General features: G+C 29.7%; 1 protein-coding gene across 7 annotated transcripts; it reads right to left on the bottom strand.

Annotated features, from left to right (window-relative positions):
* Positions 1–9180: 9180 nt before the first annotated feature.
* LOC137808337 (meiotically up-regulated protein) lies at positions 9181–16748 on the bottom strand. Of its 7 annotated transcripts, none has more exons than XM_068609398.2 (6): positions 16452–16748; positions 16272–16357; positions 15726–15833; positions 15475–15637; positions 15157–15322; positions 9181–9620 (listed from the first exon to the last, which is right to left on the bottom strand). In XM_068609398.2, the coding sequence occupies exons 1-6, from the start codon at positions 16519–16521 to the stop codon at positions 9545–9547; spliced, it is 669 nt and encodes a 222-aa protein (XP_068465499.1). In that variant the 5' UTR covers positions 16522–16748; the 3' UTR covers positions 9181–9544. The 7 variants fall into 7 exon arrangements, with proteins under 7 accessions (XP_068465499.1, XP_068465501.1, XP_068465497.1 ...); XM_068609400.2 differs by having other exon boundaries at positions 15738–15833; positions 16452–16747; XM_068609396.2 differs by having other exon boundaries at positions 15717–15833; positions 16452–16730.
* Positions 16749–21806: the final 5058 nt, after the last annotated feature.

Here is a 21806-nt window from a genome sequence, read left to right as displayed (position 1 = left end):
TAATATATATATATATATATATATATATATATATATATATATATATATATATATATATATATTTATATGTGTGTGTATACACACTCTTGTTGACAAAATTTGAAATTGCTGGCACTAAAATGTTGATTATTTTGTCTCTGCTGTTGATCACGTGAGAAGAAAAACATTCACACGAGGATTCCAATTTGCAAAGCTCTATCATGATATGGAGAAAGACTATTTCTTATGACTTCGGCGGACGAATTTAAAACAGAAAATTTTCTTCCTTTCATATAAACTTAAATGTTTATTTCAATCATTTAAATTTGATTTTTTTTATTCTTCAAATTGATTTTTTTTTAATTTATAAATTTCAGAAGATAATTTTTGAACATTAATGGTGTTACAGTACTAGCATATGAAATAAATGTGTCGTGCAAGCAGACAATGCGGAAGACTCAATGCAAGAAAAAGACAAATCACAAATACTTTTTTTCTTCAGTTGTTAAATTCACATTTTAAGATATTTAACCATGGAGGGACCAAATTCATTATTAATGCGATTTGTCACCGGTAATCGTCCGGACACTGCTCTTAACATCCACTCTGACAAAACAAGTTAGCCCACAAACATAAATTTCTTCTAAAGATCAAAATAAGATATTATCATTTCAAGTTTATCCTAACGAGTCTTTATGTTGGACCTATTGTGTCATCCGCTATCGGGTCACTATCGGATCACCCATAATATATAGTTTCACACACGAGTTGATAGTTTCGACGTGAGGGGTGTGTTAGAATTAACTTAACAAAATTAATAAAATTAAATATGTTAGAATTAGTGTTAGTTTAATTCTAATTTTATTTAATTTTAATATTTATATTGTGTTGATAAAAATTATTTTTAATAATAATATAAGTTAGTATGTACTTAACCGATGCTAATAGAATATATTTTTTAATATTTAGTTAGCATATGTTAAGACGGTGTTAATGGAATCTATTTCTAATATTTAGATAAACTTGCATCGGTTAAGTTTTGGAATTTCTTAGTTTTATAAATTAAAATATAGATAGTAGTTAATGTTTAATCAAAGGTAAAAGAAACATTGATTTTGACATTAGTATCTCTAATTTCGATTTTCTTTTTCTTCGGATGTATATATATTATAATTACTATCAGATTGCAAAAGCAAATGTTTCAACAACTTTCAATTGTTCTTGTCGAAATTTCTAGTTTTCTTGTCAAAGATTTCTGCCTATGATTCCTATAGCTTATTTTATTGTCATCGGTGATATAAAAATGTTTTTTTGTGTTAGTTCTTTTGTGGTTTTGTCTTCTAAGTTTTCAATAATAGTACGTAGTGTAGATGGTGGTGGAGAGAAACTATCATCTTTGTTGTATGAATTTTACAAAAGAGACACTTTCTTAACATCGACTAGTCAACTCTGACTAAACGACACTATATAAAAGTCCATATTTAAAATTGACGCTAGTGAAATAACATTATATTTTTAAAAATATAATTCAAATGTAGGTGTGACATAAAATCAACACTACTTATTAATTAATGTTGAATTTTGATTGTTAGTGCTAACACTAAATATAACTTTTCTTGTAGTGATTTTCTTCATCAATTTATAACTTATAAATTCAATCATTGACCAAAAGTTTACAAATGTTATGATTAAACAAAATTCTAATCAAATTGATAATTTGCTTATTAATTGTGGGTGTTTCATTGGTAGATAAACTACTTTTTAACTCATAATTATATTCTACTATTATAAAGTTTCAATACTTTTAAAATATAATAATGATATTGTTTTGTTATAATTAACTTTTTAATATTCTTTTTCAATAAATACTCCCTTGAAATTCACCACGCCTTTTGTTATCTCCTTATACTTGAAGCAACATGTATAATGCTCTAAAAAATTCCATGTGGAATTTGCTTATTTTCATAAAACTTCGTACGAGTTAAATTGCATGCGTTTAATATTCAATGGTTAAACTCATATGTTTTAGGTCAAATTTTTTTGCTAAGATTTTTGCAAATGGATCAATTCCAGCATGAAAATGACTGAATCCACGCACTCAACGGTGAGTTAGATGTATTTGTATAATAACAAAGGAAAAAAATATTTATTTGATAAGGTCAATATTCACCAGCATAAATTGACAAGAACAGATACAACTTCATACATAAATAGCTTTTTAAATAAAATTTATGTAAATCCATATATGTATATAAAATATGACTAAATAATTAATTTGACTAAATAAAAATATGAGCAGAAAAATAAAAAATCATTGCGTGAGATGATTAAGACAATTTGAGAATAATACCTGGATTCATTGAAATTTGAACAAAATTGTATGAAGTGTTACAATGCACGTTGGAATCTCTTGTGATTTTCAAGAAAAAAGTATAGGCAATATCTGGTTTAGAATATTCAAAATGGTTTATGATAGGTATACCTTTTATAGTGTGTATTAGATTATCCTTGTAGATTGTTACATCGTATTTATGGACAAAATCCTAACATCTTTCTTTATGATCATGATTCTGCCTTAATTGAGTTATTAAAGTTAATTAATTGAGATTTCGTGATTTGTGCTATGACATTACACTAGATATCAATATCGAATAACGATCATAAACCACTAATAATCGGGTTAGACCCATAACCTTTCACAAGGATTTATAATATTCTTCATTTAAATGATTTTTTATCATATGAGACCTTCCTTCATTTTTCTAGATGAGAAGAGAGAATGGTTTTTTCTATATATTAGGTTTCCATTTTTCTTATCCCTCCACCTCTATATCTTCATATTTTTTTCAATTCTAATAATACTCTTTAATTTTTCATATTTTTTTAATTCTAATAATACTCTTCAATTAAAGTACAAATTAAAATTAATAAACATCTAATTTATATTAATTTTTTTAATAAAAATATATACAAATAAAAAGAGACTAAAAACTCAAGATGTCTCAAATAAATTTTTCTATACCAAAAATGAAGTTAGTAAAATGTCATGTTTAGATTGATTCCTTTTTATTTTAAAATATTTGTTTGATGTTGTTTATTTTTAAATACTAAATAAGAGTATTAAGTTATTTGAGCTAATTTGTGTATCATACAAATATAAGTTAACAATGGTTAAATTATTTTTCTTCGAATAATGAAAAAACTAGATCAAATTAAACAAAAAGATATTTAAAAAATAAGTTTACTTTTATTATTAGTATGAGGGAAAGTAACATCTTATTTTTTCTAAATTTTTTGTCATTCTTCTAGAAGCCACAAAACCTAGAAAAAATTCAACAAGCTGCAAAAATGGAGTACAAAACTAAAAAAAAAAAAATATTCACATCGGGGAACATAAAATACAAATGAATCTTCTCGCCAATTCTCTTACACACGCTCAAACGATGGAACTATCCTCTCCAACGCTACGACTAGACAATCATTAAATAACAACCAAATTTAGAGACTAAAAATAATTAGTCACTATATTGACTACTTTGAAAACTACAAAATTATTATTGGTATATAAAGTGATTTCTATTATTAATAAAAATGTATAAAATGGTTTCTAAATTTGTATCTAAACTAGTTACCAAGGTTTTAATTACTGATTATTTATATTCTAAATTAGTCTCTAAAATACTAATAGAGACTAATTTAGAATATAAAGTAGGTAGTATCTGAGATCTTGGTAGCTAACGGTTAGATTTCAATCTAGAAACTCATTTGTAATTTTTTTATTAATAATAGAAACCTACTTTAGATACCAATAATATTTTTTAGTTATAAAATGGTTTTTAATTTAGTCAATATAGTAATTAATTATTTTAGCATATAAAATTAATTTCTATTCAATGATTTGCTGGTAAGAAATGAAAGTGTTAGTTGGAATGGAGATATAGAATGTGAGGTTATTTACAAATGTAAGAATATGCTTATTTTTGGTTATTTTTAAAAAATAAATAAAAATAAAAATTTACTTTTCACAACTTTAATGAATATGCAACATGAATATGCAAGAGGAAGATATGAAGATGAGAGAAGAATTTGCCTATGCGCAAATAACTAATATAGATGTTAATATTATATGTAATATGCCTTAATAAATTATTAGGAATTATAAATATTTTAATCATCTCCTACTTGGCTTTTATATCAACCATGAACATCTAAACCACATAACTTTTTAAGCCCTCACGACTATATGTTATTAACTTTTGCCTAGCTAGTACATAAATTTTCACATTTTTAAAAACATTTAAATACATTAAATTTAAGTTGATCCTATTTCGAATTATTTTGCTTTTTAAATATTTTATTTAGATAACACAAATTTATTGAATTTTAATTTCATATTTAGATAAAGTATTTCATTAACCACATAATGCAACCAACTATTTTAATATTAAATGATTGTTAAATTGCTAGAGAAAAATCTATTTGACTCTAGTTATTTTGAAGAGCTTTTAAAACAACAAAGTATAAAACATAACTATAAGATTCAAACTTCTTTTTATAAGCATATGAATATGAACGTAGTTTTTATTAGCCAAAAAAAAAAAAAAAAGTTTACAAACAAAGAACAAAAAATATTAAAAAAACACAAAATACATAGATATCATGCAAACTAAATATCTCGACCTTTTCTCTGCATAAAAGGGAGTCCAATACTCAACAAGGAGTAATTGATTAAAAATAGGTTAATTTTTTACCACTAGTTTACAACTTATTTTATTAATTTTATAATCAATCATTTAATAGATATTTTAATTAATATTATTACTATAACGTTATCTTTGCTTAGTTTACTAGTTATAATTATTATTGAAATAATACATTCCATGGTTAGAATTCGTTATGGTTGAAATGTGACTCAAATGTGGTGCAAGCTTTTTATGCTCAATTTGCTTAGTTTTATGCTTTTTATTTTCAGTCTAAAGTCCCTTGAAGATTATAAACTGATGCAAAAAATAACAAGTTCTCAAGTGAATCTATAAATTTTAAAATTTTAGCTAACTTGTAGATTAATATTGGGTCTAATTTTCTTTAGTACGTAGGATTATTAACCTTTATATTCCAAAGATTTTCTTAGGAATAAATTCATTTTTGGCATATGGGTTTTTGTAATTTTAATCCTATATTATTTTAATTTTTATTTATTAGCGTGCTATTTGATTAAAAAATTATGTTATACACATAATTAATTATAGTGAGGTTTCTTTTTATTTATGTATTTAACAATTTTTGGAAGGAAAGAGAGAGAGAGATTCCTTACAGCTTGATACAGGCATTGAAAAAATGCACAGTAGTCTCCACAACATGACATGGCACTTTCAGCATCCACCTAACCCAATATCAAATAGGTTTTTCTATTGCCACTCCTTCTTTGTCATTGCTTACATTTTCCACATTTGTTTGATAGCGAATGTGTACCACAGTTTTTGCTTCCATTCATTTCACTTTCAAAAGGCAAAAACAAAAAAAAAATCTATATTTTTAGAGATAAACCATCAAGAAAATCATTAAATAAAAATTAATTTTAAAGACAAAAAATAATTAGTTATTATAGTGACTAATGTTGGAGATCTGATATCGACTAGAGATTAGAGTCTTTCATTGTATATAAGTGGACGCAAACCTCACCTCATTGAGCCGGTTTTATGAAGTTGAGTTAGACTTAAAGTCTACTTTGTAATATGGTATCAGAGCCATTTTCGAGCCTATCCTAGCGAGGTGTTTGTTTTAGAAACTATAAAATTTTCTAGTCTCCAAAATTTTCTCTAATTTTGTCACTATAGCAACTAATTATTTTTTGTTTCTAAAATTAGTTTCTATTTAATTATTTTCTTATAATGGGAAATACATAAAACATTTTTATATATTTTATATAATTTTAATAGAAATTATTTTTCTATTTTTCAATTAGTATCTCCGATACACGGACTAGATAGGAGAAAAAAATAGTTAGAAAAATATTATTTCTTCTAGTTGTGAGAAAATACTACATAAAAAAGTTTAGTATAGTATAAAAAAAAATTATCTTAAAAGGTAATACAATTCTCAATAAGAAAAGTTTAGTGACGAATAAGAAATTATATATATATATATATATATATGGATTACTATCTTGAATTAGAGAAACATTTATTTTAAAATAATTAATATCATTATCATAATATATATAGTTACGTAAATATATAAATTTAGAAGAAGTACAAGTGTGAAAAATTAAAATATTTAATTAGTTATAATTTCAAAAATAAATAAGAAGGTGAGATTCTTTCCTTGTACTTAGATCTAATATTAATATATATTTATGTGTGGGAGGTGCAAAAGTATAAAATTTAAAATATTTACTAATAATTTTAAATAATAATTTTTTTTTCTCAGCAATGAATAAATGAAATAGATATAGAACACTTGAGGGGTGTTTCAACCCTTATACAGAAAAAGATCAAGATCAATCTCTTACCCTATACACAGGGAATAGATCAATCACAATAAGAAGTCTACTTCATAATAGTACCAAAATCTAAGTGAAGGCAGTACAAAAAATTATGTGTGGGTGTGTCTTGTTTGTGGAGGTTGATGGAGATCGAATTATGTGGATATAATTTTTCATCAAATGTTATTTATCTTATATCTTGTCAATTTGTAAATGATCAAATGATGCTAACTACAAGGATGTATACAACTTTGTGTTTTCTATACAACTTTCTTATGTGTTTTCTTTGTTAAACATGAAATACAAATGAAATACAAAGGCATGACCTTGATATTGAAATAATAGAAAATTTTTATTGTAAATTGAAAATGAAAGGTACTTGCAATTTTACAAAGAAGGTATATAAAGTAAAAAAATGAAATTAAAAACTGTCACAATAACAAACTATATAATAACAAAAATAGAGTAAATAAAAAATACTTTGGTAAAACCCCTTTTAAGTTGGGTAGTGAATATAAAAAACTCAACTTGTTTACAAAAATTTCAATTTTAACGTGCTTAATATATTTATGAAATATATGGTTGTGAGCTAAGTAGATAGTAGATTGATTATCACATTAAATAAAAATAGGATTCAATAAAATATGAAGATTATTAAGGAGATAATGTAACCATTGGATTTCACAAGTGATGTTAGTCAAAGTTCTATACTCAACTTCAAATGAGAAACGAGAAATAGTAGTTTGCTTCTTCAATTTCTAAGAGACAAATAAAAACAAACAACAATATAAAAACCAATTATGGATTCTCTAGTATCCAAGCAATAGGCTCAATCTAAATCAGCAAAGGCAGATAATCTAAGTTGAGAAGAGGTTGAGAAAAATAATCCTTGAGAAGGTAATTCTTTTAAATAGCGAGAACCTTGACAACAACCTTGTAATGAGTATCAAGAGATTTGATATAAATTGACTTAACTATTGTATAAAATAAGCAATATATGACAAGCTGATGGTAAGATACAAAAGTCAACCAACTAACTGTCTACAACCAACAATCCTCTAGTCTATAAATAGGAGTGTCCATTACTTGTATTTCTCACTTTTAATGAGTATTTAAATGCTCTCTAATTTTGGCCATGTTCATAAGTCCTCTCTAGATTAGTCTCCTTCTTAGACTTTAACCTGTAATCCTTCCTAGTTGAGTTGGTCTCACACCTAATTTAAACACTCTCCAAAATCCACTCCAATTCCATTGAATGTTCTCCTAGCTCCAAGCTTTTGCACCATCACTCTATGTCCATCTAAAGAAGAAATTAAAATATGAAAGAAGAATGTTATCAAGAAAAGTGGCAGATAAGGTGTTATGTCATTATCGGTTGGCTTGCTTTAAACCATAAAGGGATTTGTGTAACTTACAAACCTTAGAAGAATCAAACAAAAGTAATCCAAGAAGAGACAACATATAAACATTGTCATAAAGCTTTACATAAAAGAAAGCATTCTTAACATCTATTTGTTCTAGAAACCGTCCTTTAATAGTTGTCATAACAAGCAATACCCTTACAATAATGATTTTAGTCACTCAAAATATATCAAAATAGTCCACGCCTTCTAAGTATGTGTAGCTTTTAGCCACAAGTTTAACCTTATACTTCTCAATAGTTCCATCATCAACACAATACTTAACCTTATAAATCTATTTTCAACCAATATGACTCTTAACCTTGTGGAAGATCAACAAGAGACCACATTTGATTTTTGTTGTAAAGCATGTAAACATTCATTGTCTTTTGCCAACAAACAATAAACAACTTGTAGTGTTATAAAAGACGGACCACATCCCGTTTTATTTTTTTAAGGGAAAAAAAATAGGGAAAGAGAGAGTGAATTGGAAAAATATAGTATCCAAACACTATTTAGCCCATTTTATGATTAGACAACTTTTATGATTTGATTCCTCAAAGTGTGAAAATACATTTTAGAGAAGACAATACACTTATAATAAGTGTTATAAAAGATGGACCACATCCAGTTTTATTTTTTTAAGGGAAAAAAATAGGGAAAGAGAGAGTGAATTGGAAAATTATAGCCTCCAAACACTATTTAGCCCATTTTATGATTAGACAACTTTTATGGATTTGATTCCTCAGTGTGAAAATACATTTTAGAGAATACAGTACACTTATAATAGTTTAATTAATTAAAAAATAAACAATTTAAAATTGTGAAACTAAAATACATATTTCTCAAAGTCTAAAATAAATTTTAATATAAGCTATTTTAAGTGCTCATTATTCTCTAAAATGCATCATCCTCTAAAGTAAGGAGTTAAATGTAATTTTCATAATACTATTTATTTCTATCTAAAAGAAATTGTTTTTGGACAAAAATAAATAAATCAAAACTCAATTTCTGAAATATTAATACATTTAGTTGAGTCTAGAGGTCGTTTTACATACAATTACAGAAAGAAGGATAAAGAAGTATGAGTGTTTCTCCCTTTGGGGTGATAACTCAAGCCAGAAACAGCAGAGAAAAGACAAGACTGAAGCATAGCTTACTGGACGATGCCGACAGAATCCATTATGATAGATACGTATCTTAAAAGCAAAGGAGCATAAACCATTCAATCTTATATGGTGGATTCTCTTGTGTCCCATGTAACGAAGGAAAGGTCTCATGATGCACTTTAGACAATAGATTAAGACGTAACAAATATTGATTCAAAAATAAAGAATCGAGATGCTCATAATTCCATAATTTATTAAAACCGTTTCTACATTTCATCATAATCTTAACTGCAAATTTTCCAACGACTTCACCACTATACCATGTAAACTAAAAACCTAAATTCAAGATTAGCTTCCTGTGATGCTGGAAAGAAATGAAGCGTTTCAGTTACCATGGATACATGTGTTGAGACATGATCAGAATAAAGACCAGATATAAAACGAGAGATTTAACAAGGATGTATATTTAAGTTATTTTGCATTCGTTAGCTTTCTTTAGCATCATATTTCCAGCCTAAACATATGAACAAGAATACATTTGACCCCATAGACCGCTCTACAAACTCTGGCAATCAACTTAGCATTGTTGGATGCCCTGTCTGGAGCATTCTCTTGATCATGTCCATCCCAAATGCAGAATCCGATGAACTGTTCATTTGAAAGCACAAGGTTAAATCAACAGCTTCAGCATAATTTTCAAACGTAGAAGTAACTAACTACAATTCATCACGCAAGATGCGGAGGGTAGAAATCTTCATCTAATATAGATATTCTATAAATCTAGGCTCATGGAATAATTGCTGTTTATACTAACCAATCAATCTCAAGATCTTAATAAATGCTATTTCCTTCAGCTTTTCAAAATAAAAGTACAATTATTTAATCTCACGTCACGGCAGTATATCATTGATGTATACAGGGATATATCGTTAGGAGAGTGGTTTTTAGTTTGAATTGTTTTGCTGCTGGATTTTTCGAGATGTTGCTTCTTGTGTTTGTACATGTTTGCTGCAAGAAATCTATTTTTCAGATTTTCACATCTTTGAAAATTTGGTTTTCATCAAGAAATTATGTTTTATGATAATTCTTAAAATTTGGGTTTAGGTTTATCTCATTAGCTTGTAATGTAAAAATTGTCCAAATTTTATAAGCTTTATTATTAAGTCATCTATAATCAATATTAGACTATACCATAACACTCACGAGACTGCAATTAAGACAGCCACCAAAAGATGACCATCTAATACCACCTTAGGATTTGGGTCTATAACATAAGTCAACAACACGAAAGTGGCTTATACGATGAGAACTGCTTAAGCTTTATAAACTTTATTTAAGTTTGGATGAAACTGTTATATGCTAAAGTTTTGGGATTTGATTAATATTATTATTGGGTTGTTAAGATTTAATTAGTTAGGATTTTATCATTTATTTATTTTATTAGGATTTTATCATTTATTTAATTAGTTAGGATTTTATCATTTATTTAATTAGTTAGGATTTTATTAGGATTTTATTGGGATTTTATGATATTTAGTACTCTATAAATAGAGTATTGAACTATTATTTGAGATATGAATAATATATGCAGTTTGTTTCCTTTTCTCAATTCTCTATCATTGTTCTTGTTCTTGGTATAATCGAAAGCCACCTAAAGGTTCCATTTGTCCAAAGCCTAATCGTTCTTCGAAATCTCTTACGAGAGGACCTAGACGCTTCAACACACGATCATTCATATCAATTGGTATCAGCTAGGACCTTCCAGTACTTCAATGGCAGAATCAACACGCTCCGCTCAAGCTACTAGGGAGATGGAAGATCGACTCTCCCAAAGGATGGATAATCGGTTTATGGAACTCGCGACTACGTTGAAGGAAACTTTGACTCTTTCTATGAAAGACACCATCCAGGATTTACTTACTCAATCTCAAGGTGAACGCTCCCCTCGGCCCTCACCTGAGACAATGTCGCGCGGACCTCGAACGGGGTCTTCTTATGTTTGTGGCACGCATCGACTTTCCCCGATTCAATGGCGAAAATGTTAATCAGTGGATTTATCAATGCGAAAATTATTTTCTCATTGACAAGACTCCAGAGGAATTCAAGGTACAGCTGGCACTTGTGCATCTAGAAGGAAAGGCCTTGCAATGGCATACCGCACTTCAGAACTCTGATTTAGATATGGCTGCACCTTCATGGCCAGGATTCACCAAAAGTCTAAAAGATCGGTTTGGTGCAATTGGCAATGATCCCATGGTTGCGTTGATGCGTCTACGACAAAAGACTTTCGTTGATGCCTATCATGAAGAGTTCGATTCAATCATTACAAGGTTGAAGTTAGCTAATGATCATATTCTCAGCTGCTTCCTTGGTGGCTTAAAGCAAGACATCCAAATGATGGTACGCATGTTCCAACCTACGTCTCTACAACATGCGTTTACTTTGGCTAGGACATATGAAGCAGCCCATTCAAGCAATTCGTTGGCCAACTTAGATAGGGGAGTCTTGGGTCCAGCACCAGTGCCTATGTCATCGTCTGCTCCAATCGATGCGGCCCCCACACCCAACCCAAAACGCCACTTAACGTCGGAGTTCATAGCGGAACGCAGAGCCAAAGGCCTTTGTTATTTTTGTGATGAACCCTACTCAATGGAGCACAGTAGGGTACACAAGAAATTACAACTTCACGTCATGGAGATGGAGGAAGAAGATGAAACCCTTGATCGTCCTCCCAGTGAAGCGACTGCATTATTACAAAGGACGGAGCCACAAATCTCAGTCTACGCATTAACCGGAATGGCTGGGTTCAAAACTATGAGAATAACTGGATATCATAAAACACGACCTTTACATATTCTCATTGATAGTGGCAGCACTCATAATTTCTTCGATACCCAAATGGCTCAAAAATATGGGTGCATAATTGAGACGATTGCCCCTTTGAATGTTGTGGTAGCAGATGGGTCAAAGATCACGATATCTTCCGTGGTCAAAAATTTTAGTTGGACAATTCAGCACACAACTTTTATTGCTGATATGCTACTCCTTCCTTTGGGGTGTTGTGATTTAGTGCTAGGAATTGAGTGGCTCATAACATTGGGCGATATTTTATGGAATTTCGACAAACTCACTATGGAGTTCAATGTACAAGGAAGGCGACATGTTCTACGTGGCTCTGTGGGCCCCAAGATCAAACTTACACCCAAGCAACAATTGAGTAAAGTTTTTCTTGAAGATGTGCATTTATCTATGATTCACATTGGTGCAAAGGAGGAGATGTTGTTGCATTCCTTGACTACATATGCCGCACAAAAGGAGATTCCAACTGAGATCGCGAATCCATTCCACGAATTTGCAGATGTTTTTCCAGAACCACAACAATTACCACCTTTTCGACCAGACCATGATCATCATATTCCCTTGCTTCATGGAGTTAATCCCGTCAACCAAAGGCCTGTAAAGTACCCATTGTTCCATTCTTGAGGGCAAGAATGTTGTTGAGGGGAGGGCATTGTTATATGCTAAAGTTTTGGGATTTGATTAATATTATTATTGGGTTGTTAAGATTTAATTAGTTAGGATTTTATCATTTATTTATTTTATTAGGATTTTATTAGGATTTTATCATTTATTTAATTAGTTAGGATTTTATTAGGATTTTATTAGGATTTTATTAGGATTTTATTGGGATTTTATGATATTTAGTACTCTATAAATAGAGTATTGAACTATTATTTGAGATATGAATAATATATGCAGTTTGTTTCCTTTTCTCAATTCTCTATCATTGTTCTTGTTCTTGGTATAATCGGAAGCCACCTAAAGGTTCCCTTTGTCCAAAGCCTAATCGTTCTTCGAAATCTCTTACGAGAGGACCTAGACGCTTCAACACACGATCATTCATATCAGAAACTAAGCCACGACCCGAGATTGCAATTAAGGTAGTTCTGAAAGGGACCGCACCTAAGACAAGCTAAAAGAGACAACATATAGACAACTTTCCAACAATAATTCTAAAAGCTCTTTATCGTGTCACAAAGATCTCAAAGCAAATATCACAATTGTTTTGTAGAGACCCTAATTAGCATTTGACAAGTTGATTAGGGAATACTTTTGCAGTTACACAAGATTTCAGAAATTTTAGTAAAATCTGACAAAATAAATAATATATAGTGAATATCATGGAAAATATAGTTGCTAATGCCTAGTCTAGATGGAGAGACTCCCCAATAGTAGGGAATATAAACTATGTTGTGGTAAAAGGGAGAACCTTGGTGGAATAGGAAGGGATTGGAATCCTTGCAAATCCTAGAAACAAGCTCTCTCTACTTGCAGGAGTTAAGGCTATGTACATTTACCATTTGCTACGTTGAGGAGATGATGAAATTTAGAAGACATTAAGGAGAATAAAGAACCCTCACTATAAATTCACTTCAATATATTATCCATGGTATTTTAACTAAAAGTATGCCTTCAGGCACTACTGGCAAAAGAACCTGCTTCAGACCTTTTTCCTTAAACACTTGAGAATATCTTGACAAACGCAGGAAACAACAACAGTTAACACTGCACGTATGCACAGTGGACGAAAAGTACCAAACTATGTACAGTGCAAGGATGAACAATGCAACAACAGTTGGTGACTAACAGACTAACAATGGCAGACAACACAGAAAATTTGTCCAAAAACGGACACAAGCAGAGCGGGAACAAACCTACGCTATTTATCAAAGTTGAAGAATAAATTTTGGTTAAATGCTTAAGTGAAGAAGCGCTAGCAGCATCTCTATTTATAATCATTCATGCTAAACTACATTTAAGAGCAATAATTGAATAATGCAACGCCCCAGGAGTATGATAAGCCACTACTCATGAATCTACCCTTTTAGCTATCCTAAGCATTAATTCCCGATTAATACAAACAATTTCAAACACAGAACAATGATGCAAGCATTGAACTTGCCTTTTTCGAATTAGAGATGTCTTACATAACTAGTAACAACATCTTTATTTACAAATGATTCATCACAAACAATGAGAAAAAACAAGTAAAGCAAAAGGGTGGACATTCAAATCACAGTATATCATCCGAAAAGTCTATTCATGAAATTAAGTACAACTTAGTGGGTAACAAAATATCAAATAATCATAACTAAATAATGTCAACACTAATTTTCTTCAACACTGATCCCAATCTATACAAAACCATTTATGATTTGAAAATTTTCAAGTAATGCAGAAGAGATAGCTTCTTTTCAATGAATTTAATACTCTTAAATAATGCATGTTACTAAACACTACCCTGAAAATAGTTTTCATGAAAATGTAATTTCTGTTATCTGGCCTGCTCTCTATTCCACTAAACTCTACAGTCAAATTCATTGGAATTCTACAAAGCTAGACCATAGCCATTCAATTTTTTTCTTCCTCCACATAATTAGGAGCAAAATAATACCAAAAGGAGCAGTCAAGCCTTGTCTCACAATGTAGAATGAAGTGTTTTCAAATAGTTCTCATCTGCTGGGTGGGGAGGACGAAATCTTATCCTAATTCCTGTAATTTTACAATTTCATAGGAATACTAACATGACCAAAAGCCCTAATGGGTAAGTTTTTGCCTTCTTTTACTTGAAAAATGCTACTCAATTTTTCTCTCATAAGCTATTGTCCCTAACCTGATATTTTCTAGTAAATCCACTAATCTACCTCAGCATTCCCATATCCACTACACCTTTTTTGGCACTTAAATGACCAATATAAACTAAAACCTGTGCATAATCAAATCTCTTTTAATTTCATAGACAATTCGTGATCACAAGCACTTTTTGAATCCTTTGAATGGTCCCCCAGTGTTGGACCTAAGATGCCTATATTGTACAGCTTGTGGCAGGGTTATTCTGAAATTTCACCCCTAAAACAATGTTAATTTCATCTTACTACATAAGCATTTCATTACATTATATGTACTTCAATTTAATCCCACTTAATCCAAAATCCTTGGACACCAATAGCTCCAATATTTTCTACAAGTCATATTGAGAAAAGAAAACCTGAAAGATATCATGTTATCAACACAATCAACCAAGTAGAAGACTACCTTGGAATCAGAGCGGTAAGAATATTAAAGAAATGTAAGAAATGCAAAATCACAACTGACATGGTCAGCCAGAGTACACACAACTCACCTAGGTATGGTAATTTCATAGGGAAATGAAACAGCACCCTCAAGATTTGGAATTGGTGGAACGTGATCCTTTTTCTCATTAACAAATTTAATTATCTGAAATAAAACCTCACGAAGTGATGCCTCCAGTGCTGCACTTCGGGCATTTCTATCCTCCAACGCTCCCTCTACACATTAGAAACACAAATAAGAAACACAAAAGGAGGTGAACAGCACCCTACCCCAAAAAAATGTATAAGTGAAGGAGTGAAAAAACTAAATTAGTAGGAGTGAGACATTAAAAGAGATTTAGTTTGACAAACAGAACAAGCAACTGCACCTCCTGGATCTACAACTTTGGGATGATGATACTTGCTAGAATGCACCTTAATATGCTGAGTCACATTCAGATTAATATACCACTGCTCCCAATACAAACGTTCAATCTTGTTACTGAACCAAGAGGCCTGTTTGTTTTTCACCTCATAGAAAGATAAACATATCTGCACCATCCAATTCACAGCCCCGTTAAAACACTAATTACAACAAAACAAAAATCAAATACAATACCCCTACTATCACCATTTTCACCACATCATTGACCTGACTCTTTTTGTTTGGGTGTTTCTCCACCCAACAAACAAACTGCTCAATCTTCTCATCTATTTTCTTTTCGAGCTCTGCCTCTCCACATTGCACCTACACACCAAGAATGACATAAAAACAGAACACAAGACAATTACTTTATTTAGCATGCGTGTTTAGGTGAGTGTTTGCAAAATTGATTCTAATAAAAATTTGTTCAGAAGTGAAGCAATTTATGCTTAGGTGTTTTTATCCTAAAATGATATTAGTAATAAAATCCATTATAAAAATTTATAATCCAATCTAAAATCTGTCTGGACTTGCTTCAACTCAATTAATTTTAGACCCAGAACCAATTCTTCAACTTGAGACCAAACATCAACCTAAAAACTCGTTAGGTCGTATTTAGACGTAATTTGAGCCGGATAACTAAACTAAATTCAAACACGCGCTTATAAGTGAAATGTAATGGATATAAGACACAGTTAAAAAGCGATTCAAAGATATTAACACACAAGTGAAAATAGCATTAAATTGAGATTGAAAACGTACGTAAGTTACATCAAAAAGCTCCAAGTCAACGTCTTTAGGGCGCACGAGACCCAAGGCACGGTGAAAGAGGATGGTGTGCAATATGCCTGCAACACCGTCACTCTGGTTATTGCAATTGAACAAATTAATAAGAAAATCATAATCAAGAAAGTAGATTAGCAATAGGAGCAGCGGAATCACATCGCAAAACCTCGCGTATCTCGAAATGTTCGAGTTCCAGTTCCTTGAGCTGGCAAACCTCACAGTTCATGATTGGGTGAAACCCTGGGAAGGTTGCGTGGAGTGGGAAGAGGAGAAGGAAAGACGTGGAAGACAGAGTATAAGGGGATACCGTAGGCGAATGAGTGTTTGTGATTCAACTGTTCAACTTCCTAATTACTATTACTTCTTTCTGTAAGCTATCACAGTGGGAGAGAAAGCGAGGAGGGAGACGATCCTTTTACCATCTTTACCCATAACACATATTATTATACCCAAAAAAGTAAAATAAAATAATATATATTAATTGCACTTCCTTCCCTATTTCATCAAACTTTTGTTATCCTTCTATGATTAACTAATTAACTAAAATGATTTTGAGTTTTCCTAAATATATTTAGTTATTATTATCTTTCAAATTTCAAATGCTTGTTTCTTAATTAAATTTGGTTAAAAACAATATTTGGTTAACTAAATTACATTTCCATTGTGTTTCATAATATTAATATTTAAAAATGTATATAAAAGGTTATGTACTCATAACTGCTATTTTTGTATGAAGAGAATATTATCTTTCAAAAAGAATGTATTTAGCTCCAAAATAAAAGGCACAAAATATTTTTAAATATTCTCTCACAAAAATAACTGAAAATATACTCACATTTTAAAAATAACAATTTCAGATTTTACTATTTAATATATATATATATATTATTTTATCTTTAATTATATTTAAATACTAAAAAAGTACAAATAAATTATTTAAAAGTTAAAACTAAGTTCACACACATTTTAACAGTACAATACATTATAAATTATTCACATATTTTTTAACAACATAATATAATATAATCAATTATATAATTATCATTATGAATTTTATTTTCTTAAAATATATAGTAAAAAGATGGAGTATGTATTAGTGAAACCAAATTAGGAAGATACAAAATAAGATATCTAAGTACTGATCAGTGAGGTTCTTTCGTAAACAGTAAAAGAAAAAGAGGCCCAAACAAAGGTAGATATAAAGTAAAGGAAATTTCTTTTAACACCTCTATAATTACTATCAGCATCACCTTATGCTTATGGAATGATAAAATGAAATGACTTTTTAAAATCCTTATTTTTTTGAAAAATACTATATGAAATATAGTAAAAAATTATAATCATGCATTCTAAAGAAATTATAAAAGAAATCGGAATTACTAATAAAATTTAGAATTAATTTTATTTATTTTATATTATACATCTAGGAACACTGTGTAACAAGATTTATGATTACAGAATAACTCTTTCAAAATAGTTTCCATTCCAAATTTTTCTCACCGTTTGGGTAAAAAGTAAAACTTTTGCATATAGTTTTTCCAGACGCTTTATTTTGTTACTTGTCAGCCAAACAGAACAAAAACAAGAAACACAGATATAAAAGAGACAGGGACAGGACCAAAATCAAATAGAACCCATGTAAACCAAAATAAACGCATTTCACAATATTTTAAAAATTATTTTTATCAATCTACTATAATAGAGATGTAGAAAATAATCTTAAGACGATTGTGCAGAAGACTGTTTATTCCTGCACCTCCGTATATTCTTCTCTCACCTCCATAAATTTTCATATTTCCAAAAATACCTCTATAATATTTTGGATTACATAATTTGGAAGCTTTTTTTTCAGATGTATGATTAGTTTTCGGATTATATAATCTCGAAGTCTTTTTTAGCTTCTGGATTACATAATCTGGAAGTCTTTTTTCAAATGCGTGTCTGGATTACATAATACGAAAGCTACTCTATGGTGGTGACACAAAAAAGATAAGAAAGTATTTTCATCTTATGTATGGGGTGGCAGAAGATAAGTGCAGGAAGAAAGAGTCTTGTCCAAAAGACATCCATCCAACCCAATTTTCTAACTGTAATATGGCCCAACTCAGCCAATAAAATTACATGATTCTATCTTAAACAATTGGGCCATTGCTTCTAGCTACACCTTCATACTTTCTTATCTCACCCTCATACAAAATGTGAAAATATCTTTTTATCTTTTTGTGCTACTCTCACCCTCATACATAATTTGAAAGATGTTTTTGGATCTAGAAGTGTTCTTTAGATTTTTTAAATCTTGAAGTCTTTTTTAGATATGAGATAAGCACATGGATTATGTAATATAGATATATTCAGATATATTATGGATTACATAATCCATAAACTAATTTCATATTAAAAATATTTATGGATTATGTAATCTAGAACTTAATCACGAATTAAAAAAAAAAACTTCTGAGTTACATAATCCGAAAGTTAATCTCATGTATAGAAAAGACTTTCGGATTATGTAATTGAAAAGCTAATCACAAAAGGATTTTAGATTACATAATCCGAAAGCTAATTAAGAATCTAGAGAGAGACTTTTGGATTATATAATCTGAAATATTAAAGAAGAAAATTTTTGGAATAAAAACCTTGTAAAAATAGCACAAGAACGAATGAAGGTGTAGAAAGAAGCAGACGAATTCGGTTTGCTTAGAACAAACTAAAACCCAGATCCATCTAACTTCTAGGTGATGAAATAAAATTAATAAATGATAATGGTTAATCATTATATTTAAAAGGTTATTTTTTTTAATTGAACAAAAAGTTCGTTCTTGTTGTTTTATTTTAATTTAGTGACGAATTAATAACATTTAACTCTCTTTTTTTATTATAGTATTTGTTAAATGTTTTATTCTATTTTTATAATGTTCATTCTGAATGTAAAGACATTTTTCCAACAAATATTCCATGTAAAAAATAATTAGTTACTAAATTAGAGACCACTTTAGAAATAAAAAAAAAATCAAAATAATTGGTAGTTAAAACCTTGTAGCTAATTAGATACCAATTTAGAAACTATTTAACAATAATAGAAACTAATTTAAAAACAAAAAAAAAATTAGTCTCTAAAATGTTCTCTAATTTAGTCACTATAACAACTCATTATTTTTGTTTCTAAAATTGGTTTTTATTTCATGATTTGCTTGTAGTGACCTAATTAAAGGAAGTATAAAAAATAATTCTTATTACAATCGAATTTGTCAATCTGACTGGTCAAATGATAAAATTCCTTGAACATGTTCCACCATTTCAACCTGCTCAATAGACACAGGAAATTAAGCACTAAAATCTTAAACATCTATACAACCATCTCACATCATATCATCCTTAATTGTCCGATTGTGGATGATTATTCCCTATTATAAATTTTAACTAAGACCACAAAAATATATGAGAATAATTGTTTACTTAAAGGTGGAGTGATTAATCATACTGAAGTTTTCTCTTTGGCACAGATTAAGGTTTAGTCCTGGATCTCATTAAAGATATCGTCAACTAATTTATCATTCTCTTATTGGTGTCTAGAACCCTTGGTATATATGCATTCAATTTAATATTTTTATAAGGGTTGATTCTTGTTATTCTTTTTTATTATTGGTAGAGATGAGATAGACAGTAGGAGGTCTTTTTGATTGATATGTAAATGGAAAGGTACTTTGTGAACATCATTTTGTTGTATAAGGATTGGATCACCCCTGAAGTAGTCCCATTTAATTTCATTGCTATTTACTGGAAAAAAAATATGAGAATAAACAAAATATAAAGAAAAAATATAGTTGAAATAAAATTTACCTAAGGTCACCAAATGTTAGGGGACTCGTTAATGAGTCTGCAAATAACAGAGACATTAACCTCATCATCCCTTGATTTGTTAGGAGTAAGACAACTGAAGGCAATAGGAAGCTCAATGAATATACGCTTATGGATGCTAATTAACTTTGTTTGCATTTGTGACAACTCCTTCCTCAATGTGGAAACATTTCCTTCTCAAACCTATCTTTGAGAAGTTTCTTCCTAACCTCACTAAATTGTAATAAAGTAATATGTCAACTGGAATATCAAAGAATTGTATGATGTTCGTCCCTCGTACAATACCTCGAACATGTCCTTGATGCCTTAGATGATTCTGAACGATCAAAGAGAATTGCCCATATATTTCTTCACACCCTTAGACAATAAATTCCTCTAAACCAAACTCATTATTTAAAATAATATATCTTATTTCTTTCCGTTTCTTTATATATCTATCTATATATATATATATATATATATCTATATCTATATATATATATATATATATATATAAAACATGCTTAAACACCTAAAATAGGAGTGGTAAATTGTCATCCAAGTTATAGGAAGTAAGAAACAAGACATAGTAAATTATTATGTTTTTTTATTAGTTTGTTTTATCTGTTTTACTATTTGTCTTTTGAAATTTGGGTAAAGTTACAGTTAATCTTTCACACGTAGGCTCCACAATCCAGACCAAAATGATGGGGCTCCATATATCACCTTTTTTTTTTTTTTTAATTTGGACAAAAACAAATAACAATTATAGTGTAGTTGTGCTGTCCTTAATAATACAAATTTCCTCGCAGAAGAATTGAATGCTTTAATGTTTGTAAAGATTAGGTCATCATTGCACTGCGCCAATTATTCATCATCGCTAATTATGTTTATATCAAGTTCGATTAATATATATTAGCATGTGAAGATCTTTAATGAAACACCAACTGTGATACCCTAGCTATGTTATTGCTGACGCACACTCCCAACTACCTTTAGCTTCATTTTTTTTTTCATTTCTTTAGATTATATTAGATTTTGGATTTTGTGCATCCAAATCCTCTAATATTGTTGTTTGCACTATATCAGTTTGACAATATTTTATGCACGCATGAAACTAAAATTACCAAATCCGCTATGGCGTTATATTTTTGTGTTCATGTCTCATGCATGGTAATTTTTGCCTTCTCAAGAAAAGAATGAAACTCTCCCTGTCGATATCTTGTAATCATGCACTGAAAGGAAATAGAAGCTTTAAGAATTGTTTGCTTTATCTTTAGAATTAATTCTTCTCATCATCTACATGTATCAATACAAAGTTATGTATCTCAAATGTATGTTTAATGTTTCCAAACCAATTACATCAAAAATGAATTTTATGTAACTTCAAAACAAAAACACACTATAACATTTGTACTGATATATATATATATATATATATATATATATATATATATACATGTATTTCAGTCTGAAATCGTAATATTAAGGTTTTGAAGTTTTTAATCTGCAACAGTTTTATATATGATCTCAAATGCAATTGCATTACATTATATATATCTGTAATTGATTGCAATATTGAAATTTTTGGGCTTTTTAGAACCCTGACTGTTGCTGTAATTTTAAACTTTGCATCAGTTGAAGAGGTTAAATAGAATGAGACAAGAAACTTGT

This window comes from Phaseolus vulgaris, chromosome 3, assembly GCF_051622355.1.
Source record: "Phaseolus vulgaris cultivar YP4 chromosome 3, ASM5162235v1, whole genome shotgun sequence".
Taxonomy (NCBI): Eukaryota; Viridiplantae; Streptophyta; class Magnoliopsida; order Fabales; family Fabaceae; genus Phaseolus; species Phaseolus vulgaris.
This window is presented reverse-complemented; position numbering and strand designations above follow the sequence as displayed.